Source organism: Anopheles marshallii, chromosome 3 (assembly GCF_943734725.1).
Source record: "Anopheles marshallii chromosome 3, idAnoMarsDA_429_01, whole genome shotgun sequence".
Taxonomy (NCBI): Eukaryota; Metazoa; Arthropoda; class Insecta; order Diptera; family Culicidae; genus Anopheles; species Anopheles marshallii.
The window spans coordinates 51,800,453-51,812,894 of NC_071327.1; the positions used below are offsets into that span (position 1 = coordinate 51,800,453).

Below are 12,442 nucleotides of genomic sequence, written 5' to 3' on the forward strand. Positions count from 1 at the left end.
TGGAACGCATATTTGCGTTGGTTACCGTACGAACGTCGGCTTTCCTTTTGCTATCAGCCGTTCGTTTACTTCACTGTTTTTAAATGTTGGAATCGCTCGAAAATGTTCTCGTCCCGTTTGCCAGGTTACGACTGCGGCACGGCAAAACCCACTTGCATCATTATTCAATTTATTTCAATTCGTTTGAAACAAAAAAAACGAACACTACCCAAGTCCTCTGCCGGTCTCCCTCTCCTGGACGGGACTCTTCTTTGGGGGCTCATCAGTTTGTTGAAACTCTTCCGCACCGTAGCTTTCGCCCCGATACACACTTCTGCCGTGTTGGGATAGTTCTTTTCACTTTTTTGTTGCTGCTGCTGCTGCATCTTTTCACGCTTCTGCTCACTCTTTTTACACACATTCTTTGCGTTTCTTTTTTAACGCTCCGGCATCTGTCTGGCTTTCCCGGCCATCGTCGTCTTCGCCGTCGTCTGTCTGTCTGGATGTCTGGAATTATTCCTCTCAATGGGCGTAGGGATGCATCTACATGCATCAGCAAATCGCTGCCTGGCCTGGCCTAGCTGCTGGACCCTGCTGTATCGTCCGTGTGTGTGTGTGTGTGTGTGTGTCTGTGGGTTCGGAATGCAAGTGCGTGTATCGGAATGAATGAAGACACCGGCTGGTTTAGCCCAACAATTAAGAACCCCTTTTTTTTTGCTTCACGAGTGTGAGATTGAAGTGCAAAAGATACTTTTAAGAGAAAAACGTTATCATCCCTCTTAACACACACAGACACACAGCACACAATCTATTATGCTGTTTACAAAAAAAAATAGGAAAAAACCCCCAACAACATAACGTCAGCATACGAATGGTTTGTAAAAGAATGCAAATGTTTAGTGTTGTTGAGGGGAGTAAAAGCTTGTTTATGCGAGTATTCGTTTCATCTATGTTGTGATCAAAGCCATATTTAGCATACGTGAAGATGAAGTGGAAAGATGCGCCACCTGGAAGAGCCTTGCCGAACAGAAAAGGGGTATTTCCCAAATGTCTCATTTGGAATACAAATCGAGAAGTTAAGATTTTTTAAAAAAATATTCTTTTATGGTTGGTTTTGTGTAAATTAAGCAACGACAAATCATTCTTCTTTTCCCTTACTAAAACATATTATTTGTGAAGCCATTCGGTTCTGTTTCGTCATTACTCAACTCAACCCAGCATAATTCCATTGGGCCCTGGAGAAGCTATTTTTCAGCAATTTCAGCACGAATGGAGAGAGGAGGATATCCGTCATATCTTAATTGTTCCGCATCGTCACACGAACGTGGTGCTTTATACCCATTCAGACCGCGGCTCGGTTTGCAACTTTGTTTCGAATCCGCTCAAAGAAGGCAAAAATAAAATGACGAAAATTGGCTAAAAATATTTCACCGGAAATGGAAGATGACGGCTTTGTGTCCCTCTCTGGACGGGGTTGTCTTTGCCCAGCGTGTGTGTGTGTGTGTTGTGTCCCCTCGCCCGGGAGATGAGATGCCCCTAAAGAATGAAGCTGCATTCAGCAAGGGTAGACGAACAATCAACCATTCTCCAATTTATGCTCCCATTTGCCCGAGGTATATGTGTTATGTGTGGCGGTGTGTGCGCAATGTATGTGGGCAATGAATGGGGTGTCTTTATAGTAGTAGTAGTAGTAGTTGAGTGCCTGCCAAACCGGCATAGTTTACCTCGCTAAAAGTTGGGCGTTGGCGTTAAGAAGGCCGTTTAAATATGCATTTGTTTTTAACATCCCATCGCATCACTACGTAACCGAAGCTAATGGATTTTATGTAGCAAAAATTGGTTGAGGCTGAGATGTTTTATTCATGCAGATGGGTTTCTTTCGTGGGAAGCATGTATGTGTGAGAGCGTAACTAAAATGCAAATTTATTGCAGCTTTAAGATTTGTACGGTTTTGTAAATTTAATATGTGCCAGCGTGACGAATGTATCGTGGGGGTTTAGAAATAATATTTGTCATAATAGATAGTCACTTATAAGGTGAGAAACATTCCGTGTGTGATTGTTACTTTCAAACACTATGCAGTTGATCAGCTGCTTATCTGCACAGCTGTGTTGGTATTAGCAAGCATTTCTGTGCCCGGCTTGAATAAACCGCATCAACAAACAATCAGCGTTCTTGTGGAACATTTTGTAGCATATGCGCTTGATGGACATACGGTTGCCCCGTTCCTTCACGCCTGGTAAGATGCTTCACCATAGCCAGCGATCGTTTACGGTCGAAAAGACGCACGCGCCTTTGATTGAAGCGACGGCAGCCATGCACCGGCTTCGGGTTTTTATCCATACTTGGTTGGGCTGCAGGTCGAAATTCAAGACTAAATATGGCCACATGCTCATAAACGTGTGCATTACTTCTCTGGTCGTTTAATAATGCACGATGGGGACAGCTATTCGGTCAAAATTGAATCGATAATTTTGACTTTACCCATTAAATTTATTTAACTGAAAAAAGTGAAATAAACTCGCAGGAAGGAAGTATTAACGAAGAGTAAATAATTTTTTAAACTATTAATTGTTAAAGGGTACTTTACAGGATACAACATATGGTTTCTTTGGAGTGTGTAAGTGCTTTTTACGTAAAGTTCGCTCAATGCTCATGTTCGAAACCCTGATTAACTTCTCTCAGAACGGCGTCAATTTTCATTTTTAAATTCTACTTACGATGACAGCAATACCCTTTGAGGTTACGGAAAACGTTGACAAAATGCATCTTCTTCATCCCCGTTCTGTGATGATGATGATGATGATGCTGAAATGATTCAAAGTTAATGCAGTGACGAGTAGACGATACGGTTGAAGAAGAATGCATAAGAAAAAGTGCATCACACAGACTCGTCAACCATGCATTATGCAAGAGAATGTGCGGCTAAGTAAATGCAACGACCTGGCGTGTGATTGGTTTATAATTGTAATTTAATCAAGTGCACACGATGCATTTAGTGACACAGATCCATCCCTTGTCCAACCGTCAATCTTTTAGAAACAAATTCACAATGTTGATGGTTGATTATGGTTGACAGTGTTGGTGATCGCTCACTGTGTTGTGTTGTGTGTGTGCGCTGTCTGTGATTGGCGGTGCAATGCAGGTTGCAAAAGTGCATCTTAACTTATAAGGAACCGCCAGCACATTTCACAGCCGCATATATGGCAGGGAGGAGAGTTATATGGCTGATGAAGCACATTCCACGATTAATTCCATCCCATGCTAGAGGATGGTTATGCTGTATAATGATGTAGCGAACAGACCACTACCGGTGTAACTTGGTCGAGCTTTTTCAATGTTAGAACCCTGGTTCGATAGAGCATTCACTTTACTGCAAAACAAACTAAAACGCTTCAAATCATCCGTTCGTTAGAGTCCATTTAACGCTTCGTTTCATCTGATGTCTTAATTAGCAACAACATTACCGGGCCAATGTGGTGTGGCACCGGTCAATGAAGCAGATCAATTCGACTAATATGTTTTGTATCATTTTTCCCCTCTTCCTCTCTCTCTCTCTCTCTCTCTCTCTGTTCTGCAGACATATTCCTAAAGCCAAAGCTACGACGATCGCGGAGACACCGGAGTTCAAGCGAATCGCGGAAAATACCAAAATCCAATCGAACGTCAAGTACCATGCGGACTTCGAGAAGCTGAAAGGAAAAGTGACGCAGGTAAGCCACATTTCGCCACAGGGGTTCGTCGCTTGCAGTGCGCGGGTGTAGTCGTTTGTTTAGTGTAGGTTTCCATTTGCTGAAAGAAGCAAATAATCGCACCCAGTACCCATTTTGTGGATGATTAATTCGAATGCAATCTCAAACAAGGTATCAAACAGAACATTAGTACTAATTGCAACTAATAATTACCTTTCACTGTTAACCAGCACCACCCGGGTGTGTGTTCGACAAAGGTTCACCACTTTTATCGAGATCATGCGAGAGAGACATACGTCGCTTTCCTTTCCCATATCCGTCTGCACGTGCTGCGAAGAACCATCGGTGATCATGTTTTTTCACCTTAATTGCAACCATTACTTTCGGTTCACTCACTCTCGGTTGTTTTTTTTTCTGTTGTTACACAGCATCGAATGTTGGATGGATCGAAAACTTTCGATGTCGTTCAGTTTGAGCCCCCTGGTTTGTGGGTTGTTGCATGGTGGTGGAAGTGATGGAGACGGAGAAAAAGAAATCCTTCTCATCAACAACATCAACACTCTTCGGCCACAGCGAGGGCGTTCGGGATTTCGAACGAATGTAGGACACTCGATCATGTGCTTACCGGATTTCTTACTTCAATTAATTCAATGCACCGCAACTCACGGTCTCGCGCGGTCTGATCTTGCCCGATCGTGGTATTGCTGCTGTTGATCGACTTTTCATTTCTTCCACACACCATGATATTCGGGGCTCGTGCTGTGGCCGTTTCGTTTGTCGTTGGAAAACGGCACCAGAGAAACGGGAACCAGAGTTTAGATGCTTAAGTGAAATATATAGTGAAATGGGTGCGTTAAAACACTTAAAAGGGTTTAACTCCTTTTTTACTTGGATATAGTTTAAATGTTATCACAAATATCAAATAAATTTTTGTTTTTTGATGAATAATTTTGTATTTTAAGTTCAATATTTATCTTACTAATTATTATATTTTGTCTTCTTTTTTCATGTACCCTTTTCGCCTGAATTTCCTCACCATTAAACATTGGCATTGGCATGTTATGTTCCGGATTGGACGGCGTGCACATCGTCTGCCGGACGAATTTCGCGTGCCCTTCTCGTGCTAAAAACCGCCAAAATATCAAACAAAAGGTTGCGGACGATCCGGAAACGCTACGAATCAAGCAAAACACGAAAAATATCTCCAACGTTGCCTACCATGGCGATCTGCAGAAAAAGGCCGCCATGGAACGGCAGCGAGAGTGCACGGAAATCATCGACAGTAAAGGTGAGCAAAAGTAATGCGCCCGATCACACCGGATGTGACCACCGAGGGATGGTTGGTAAAGTTTCGGGGTGTCGTTGTCATCGTTGGGTATGTTTGGTGAATTTTAGTTTCGTTTACTTCCTCCTTTTTTGCCGATTGCTCTCCGCCAATGCTTGGTGATAAAGGAAAGAAAAACAAGACAGGAAACATGGGGAAAGTTTCGGTTTTGTGTTTCCTTTTAACATTTGTCGTTTGTGCAACAACTGCGTGTAGCAAGGGAAAATCGAAGGAATGTTTGTTTGTTTGAGGTTCCGTTTGAGGGGAAACAGTTAGTTTTAGATGGAAGATTGATAAAACAGACGAAAAAGAAACATGCATAAATCTATCATCAAAATTGAACAATTGTCTGATTGTTCGTCACACGTATTTTGCACAATAAAATCTAAACGTAGATTGTATGCGTGACTTTCGATTGGAAGATATCATCGTCACGTGAGGAGCAAAACTTGGATAGCTATTTTGCTATTAATATCTCCCGGAAATCTTCCCACCGTTGTGGCTAGTGAGCATTGTGTGTGTCGTTTCGTTTCTTCAATAGTTTTCCCATGCGGCGCCAAAACGGACACACAAACAAACAAATCATGTTTGCTATGTAAACATACGAAACAAGGCGGAAGTGATGCAAACATCCAACGGCTAAACGGATGGATGTTTTGTTGAAATAAATGAACGGTTCAGCTACAGTGGTGGTCATTGCTATAAGGTTATCTATTACAAGAACTACATGACGATTGTAGTAGAAAAAAATAATAAGAGAAATTTCAAAGTTCGAATTTCATGAATACGATAAAAGTTCATAACTATTCAAAGCGTTGTGAAATATAGCAAATTGTATATGATTATTTGACTTATTTCACTGGCTCTCGCTGTATATAATAGCTCAGGTATAGCGAAATGATTTGCTAAATAAAAAAGTTTTAATCTTTGTTGCTGCTCCTTTTGACTCGCCTTATTTTCAATGTGGAAGTGATACGGCAAACAAATCCTGCAACATCTGGTAGTGTCAATAATTCCAATAAGTAACAGGTCACAATATTAATCATAGAGAAAAGGAGAACTGGTTATAAGTTTGTTTTAAGTTTAAAAGGTTGTGAGTAAGAGATAATTTACCAAGCATTCCAAAATTAGTTCGCAAAGTAGCAGCTCTTAATTTCGTTTTCATGTTCTTCTGTATCAATTCCCAGCATAGATCAATAGCGTGAGAATTGTAAAGAAGCTTAAGTTGTTTGAGGACTACAGATTTAATGCTATGTTTCAAAAGGCCTCACATTTTGATTTTTTTTGTATGAAATTGCTAAAACAATCTCAACCGCTTACAAGCTTGTTAAAATCGTATTATATAATTTCACGATTAATACAAATGTTACAACAGTTTATCACGATAGGAGTTAATTATTTATATGAGAGAAGAAAAAAAAACTACAAACCAAACTAACGACGCTAACGGTTTTCCGCCCCATCATGATTCCCATTACGACGGGATCTTGCAAAACTTTTGCCCTGTCGCTGGAGTTATTTTAAACTCCAAAAGGGACGCAGCAGCAGCATGCCCATTATGACAACAAAAACCTTCGCTGCCTACCCTCTTATTGCTTTACGCTTCGTTGAGTTTCCGTTTCCTTGAACTCGAAGACCTGCGTCCGGAAGGGACGTAAGCAAGTTATCATTTTTTGTGTGTTCTTTCTTGCTGTTCTGGAACGTGTACTCAGGAGCTTTTCCGCGTGTCAAGTGTGCAATTGTCGAATTTGGAAAAGAGGGTGCCGTTGGGAAGGACAAAAGTTCTTGCTGCGTACGAAAAGACGGTGCGAATGAGACATAACTTAAATAGGCGCCGATCAAGATTCGAATAGGGTGTTGCACGGCCGGAAATGGTGTGGCCCCTTGTTCTTGTGCCACCGTTTGGCAAGAAATACCCTTTTGACATCCCGTGCAAAGTAGGAAATGGCATAAAACAGCAAGTGCAAACACAATGGGTCGCCGATGTCGTCGCGTTAAATACTGAGGGTTGTAGGGGGTCAGAAAACATTAAAAGGGAAAGCAGGGTTGTGCCGTTGTGCCGTGCCTTGTGTACTATAATTTCCGTCAAGAGAAAGAGCGCTACGGTAGAGTTCAGAATTGCATTGCCCTTCGGTGGAAAAGAAGCTGAACGATTTTTTTGTGCAGAACATGGAAGTTGTCTTTTTATTGGTCTATAGTTTGCTCCTGTACCAAAAGCGTTACTCCATCAAAGCCATTTACCTACCAGCCAAGGGAAACGGTCGAGACTAAGCTTTAAAACGAATTTGCTCATGTTGTGATGGCTGGGGAGATGCATACTGCTTTTATAGGTGCTTTATGACCACTGCAAAGTTTGCAATGGCGGTGTTCCGTCGTTTACCATAAAATGCCGGTCCCAAAAATCCCCCATCCGGCAAAGTGACGCTCGTGTGGAGTTTGCAGGGAAACGGAACCGTACAAAACAAACAATGAAATGAAACCAAAAATTATGTGCATCGTTGGTAAATTGGCAAAACGGTGGAGGTTTGATTTGTTGGTGCGTGGAATTTCGATTAGACCGCGACGGTAACGCCGTTTCCCCATTCTTGCTCAGTTTAGCACTGGCATGGTGAAGTTGCCTTGCATACTTCACCATGACCGAAGTTCTGAGGCATTCGTTAGTGTTACCTGAACGCGGACATCGTAGAATCGGCAACGAAACCCCTTGTGCGACGGTTAGGGAACAGCCAGTAAACGCATTTTTATGAGCCTCCATAAATTTGACTCTTCAAATTGCAACTTTTTCCTCGCTGTGCCGCTTCTTCTAGGTCTTTGGACAAACTTATATACGGCTGCGGGAGTTTGTTAGTGGTGATTGTTTTTCCTTCTCAAGGTTGTTTGCCGTTTGAAGTGAGTTCCTGGTTCAGACCTCTCGTTATTACCCCGATAGTAAGCAAGCAAAAGTTAGAAATAGATGTGTTTCATTTGAAACAGAAGGGTAGAGAAGAACGTGTCATTACGGAACTGATCGGGGCTGTAAAATGTATGGTTTGGTGCAGGTTCGATGATAATGGGCCACTTTTGGGTACTATTTGCCTTGAGTCATCCAACGATGTCCCAAAAGCACATGACGGAAGGCGTGTACCGACGATCGGAACAAGTGGCTTAAGTCATTCGTTTTGCGTTTTTTTTTTGGAAAAGAAGTCAAACGTACGTGTGCGACTGACATTGAGGTAGATCATCCCAAAAGTTAGAAAGCTTAAGCTTAAGCCGGTATGTGTCAAATAATCGAGCAGATTTCGAGCGGCGAATCGGTAACGGGTTGCATCAATCACATATGGACATAGATTTTTGACATAAAGAATGACATTAGGTATTCTGTACCGAGAATTTCAGGATATTAATTTTTTTATTTTAGTTTAAAATTGTATCTACATTTTTTATATACATAGATACTTATAATAATTAACCTTATTTATATCTCAGTCAAATGAGCCGTCTCAACAAGAAAAGCCGGTTCAAAAACCTTTATGAGCATATTAATCCTACTCGGTATTTACATGTCTTTCAAAAGATTGGTTCAAGCATGTTCAAACCGTTTTTTATACTCATACTTATGGGAATACGTAAATACAAGCTAAGAAATTTCCTCAAGTATCGTGAGTCAAAAACAATTTTATGTGATTTATAAAGGATGAAATTCCTTTATTTCAACATTAAAAAAAAAACATTCAACTTAAAAAATTATCAATTGTTGAGTCGAGCGAAGAACTCAAGAATTCAATCCGATGCTGACAACTAACCCGGCACCCGTCACGCCACAAGTTAAAAAAAATCAATGGATCATTGCATATATCAATGCATATCTCATTCGCTCTTTCGTTCTCTTTCGTTTAAATACTGTGTTTAAAGAAACATCCTTTTTGTGATCCTAGCGACAACATGTAAGTAAAAGCAATTAGGTTGTTAATTTAATTTAATTTAAAATTAATTTTGAAAATCTCTTTAAAATACCGGTTGAAAACTGTTGAGGACCGCGTGGCAACTGATACCCAAGAAAAACAGTTAAAAACACTCTCGAATCGCGCGCGGTAAAAAGTTTGGATACATACAAAATAACTTCCAATGATAAAACAACAGTACTCATCGAAAACTGCATTGTTAGCGCTGGAATCAGGTAGCAGGCATTGAAAGGGTAAGTTTTGCAGCAAAAATGTGAAATGGTGAATGCACCACACAGAAAATGATCGAAGAGTGTACCGAAAAACGATGTTACCATGGAAACGTTACGGCGTTACGATACTACTAACTACAATTTGTATAGCGATGGCGGTGATACAGGCGTTAACCATTGGCATCACCTTTAGTCGAGTGATGCGGTGCTGAACGTGTAAAACATAGCAAGCGAACGCAACGTTCTATAGTAAAGTTGTGTTCAAAGTAGGCGGTGTAGTTGGTATGCGATCCGTATGTAGCTAAATCTGGTGTATAAATAAAAGGAGAAATCACATGCATGTCGCATTTTCGAGTGTTTAGTGTGTTAACTGACAAACGTTCGAGTTTGAAGCATGATCCTTAGAACGACGTTGCGAATATATCCGAAGCATTTTACTGTATCAACGATGAAGAACATAGCAAGTGGAAGACACTGATACGGCCGGACTCGAAGAATATAATCCAGATCATGACGGTCATGGTGCGGCACTAAAAAAACTTTTTTAAACAGTGATTGACCATCGAAGCAGCCTATAATGCTGATAGATTGATAAGAGCTGAACGAATTATTTGCTGGCTTCCCGTCAGTATGGTTATGACGTTCTCATTACGAGCGATGATTGCTGTACCATGAGTAAGCCAAGTCGAGAAGTATAAGGAACGGACGTTCATGGCTTTGAAGAGAAGAACTATAACGAACTAACTGGCAACGCTTAGAGTACGGAGGTTTCGTTGAACATGTATTTCCATACACCTTGCGCTGTCGTGTGAAAACTTCTTTGAATCGTTCCCCTCGTGCTATAGCCGTATTAAGGAAGGACACCAATCAAAGAAGCATACTTCAGCCAAAGAAATTGTATAGCACTCTCAAGCATCCCATTTTTCAAAACTGACATTCCAAATGTTGCAGGTAATTAAGATCTCTGTTTATTCTTAACAGCACATGCTTAATTTTAAAGCAGTCGGTGAATCTCGAATCTAACAGAATACCAGGGGGTCTTTTATATAAAATTCCATGTACAACGGTATACCGCAACGGGTTTAATTAAAGTAAAGGACTACAAAATGTTAGTTACTCTAGATCGCTTAGTTTGGGTTCCGTGTTGTTGAAGTTTGACATCAAACGGTAAAAATGTATAAATGCACGAAACAGTTCCATGAAGTAGAAAGTAATACATCACCATATTTTTTAAAAGGATAGAAGCTACGAGGGTGAGCTAAATTAAATGTATGCTATTATAATCGAGAGAAACAATCGGAGGACGCAAACTTCGGTTCTGTTTTAAAGCATAATTTATGTTTCGTGTTATTTTCAAGGCAATATTTAAGTGATGTTAAGACTTTGTAAACTGTGAACTGGAAAACTGCAAGTAAATTGAAATAATAATTTACCTTTTTTTTAACTGATTTTTTTATAAAAATAATTATTGTTAAACTCCAAAACACCAGAAATTAAAAAAAAACTTATTAATTATGCGTATTTATGTATTTTTTTTCCTTTTTTAACATCCTAAGCCTATGGGAAATATGGCCTAACCTACTTTAAACCTGCTAGAAAAATGCTTTGTTTTGATATTTGTCGAGCAGCTGTCGAGCACTTTCATAAGCAAAACAATCTAACCATCGATTCCCAGGCTTATCTGGCTTGGCAGTTTGTATGGGAAGCTGTAAGCTTATAAGCCTGGAAACGTCAAAACGCATACAAAAAACTGGCTTATCCCGTGATCTACCCCATTTTCGGTAATTGTTTTTAATGTATTCCATAAATTATTGGACGGTGGGTGAGAAAACAAAGGTCCACCCACCTTCCCGCAACAGAACATGACCGAACACAAAAGAAAAGAACCCGCACTTTCCTGTCGAAGCGATTTTCCCACGGCACTATCAAGAGAGAGCGGTCACATTTTCACACCAAGAAGGTCGGATCCCGAGATCCGGTGGAGTTTTGTGTTGTAAATTTGGAAAACGGTAGAAGATGCTTTCAAGCCATCGCTCTCATAGAATGTGACCTTCTTGTGTGAGTTTTGTACCGAGATGACTTTTTTTTCCAGACCTTGGAATTGTTTAAAGTCTTCCTAGTGGGAAGCAACTTGCGCGTACCGTTTTTTTGTTTTTCGTTAATTAGGAATATTGCGTCGCACTTAACGAGAAGAATAATGCAATTACTCATGGAATCTCTGGAAGGGGCGTGTGTGTGTATATATCCTATTGCTAGATAGAATTGCTGTTGTTATAAAAAAAAATACATTATTCATTGTTTCAGATATGATTTAGGCAATAGTTGGTTGGGTGTTTTCATTCGATGTTTTTTAAGCTCTAGACATATTTCACTTTTCAACTGTTACACAACAATCTAACCTCAATGTTTTTTTTTTACATTTTTTTCGTTTACTTATTGTGCTTTTTTTTGCTTTTACTTTCATCACCTGCTGTCACACCACCACGCTCCTCTTAATCATCGCTGTATATCATCTAATTGTTGTGCTTGTGTTGTGGATCACTGTTGACAACGGCCTTATCGCTCAAACGTACCGTGTTGCAATGTGTGTTTTCCCTCTCTTTCTGTGTTTCTGTATGTCACATAAAACCATACAAATGGTTTCACATCGTAATACAAAAAAAAACGACAACACGTGATACTTGGAATGTTGGGGAACCCTATCTGCACCAACTCGCCTCGCACCTACGCCCCCAAAAATACACTGCCGCAAAACGTACGCTTCACGCCTGTTCACACAAACATACAAACATGACAACATTTCCTGCCACGGATTGTTTTCTGCTTGCCGCGCTGCTGCAGACAACAACGATCTAGAGTCGGAGTACTTTTCCGAGCAGCTGGCCGCCGAGTCGCTTCCCCATTATCAGCCGCCACCACCACCACCGGTTGTGGCACCGTCGGCTGCTGGTCCAGCATCACAGCAGGTTAACAACAATGGTGGCATGGCCGTCGGACCAACCAATACCACATCCCAACAGGCCCAGATTATCTCCACCGCCAACATTACCAAACACAACCAGGCAAACAGCTATCAAGCATCGCTTCAACAGCAGCATCAGCAGCAACAGTATCAGCAGATGAACAACAACAACAAGGCGGCGGGTGGCTATACACATCAGCAGCAGCAGCAGCAGCAACAGGGAGCATATCCTGCCGGTGCAGCTTATCATCAACATGCCACCAATAATGGTGCTGCCGGTAATGCTGAGCATGTACGCCACTCGGTGCTTCAAAATTCAGCCACACCGTCCG

At 41.0% G+C, this 12,442-nt stretch overlaps 1 protein-coding gene across 1 annotated transcript in view; it reads left to right on the top strand.

Moving 5' to 3' along the window:
• The window catches only part of LOC128714815 (LIM and SH3 domain protein Lasp), a 51,745-nt gene that overhangs the window by 33,230 nt on the left and 6,073 nt on the right, over positions 1-12,442 (top strand). The window contains exons 3-4 of the mRNA XM_053809695.1: positions 3,560-3,692; positions 4,824-4,959. Of these exons, the coding sequence (XP_053665670.1) occupies positions 3,560-3,692; positions 4,824-4,959 (269 nt within the window). The remainder of the gene's footprint in view (positions 1-3,559; positions 3,693-4,823; positions 4,960-12,442) is intronic.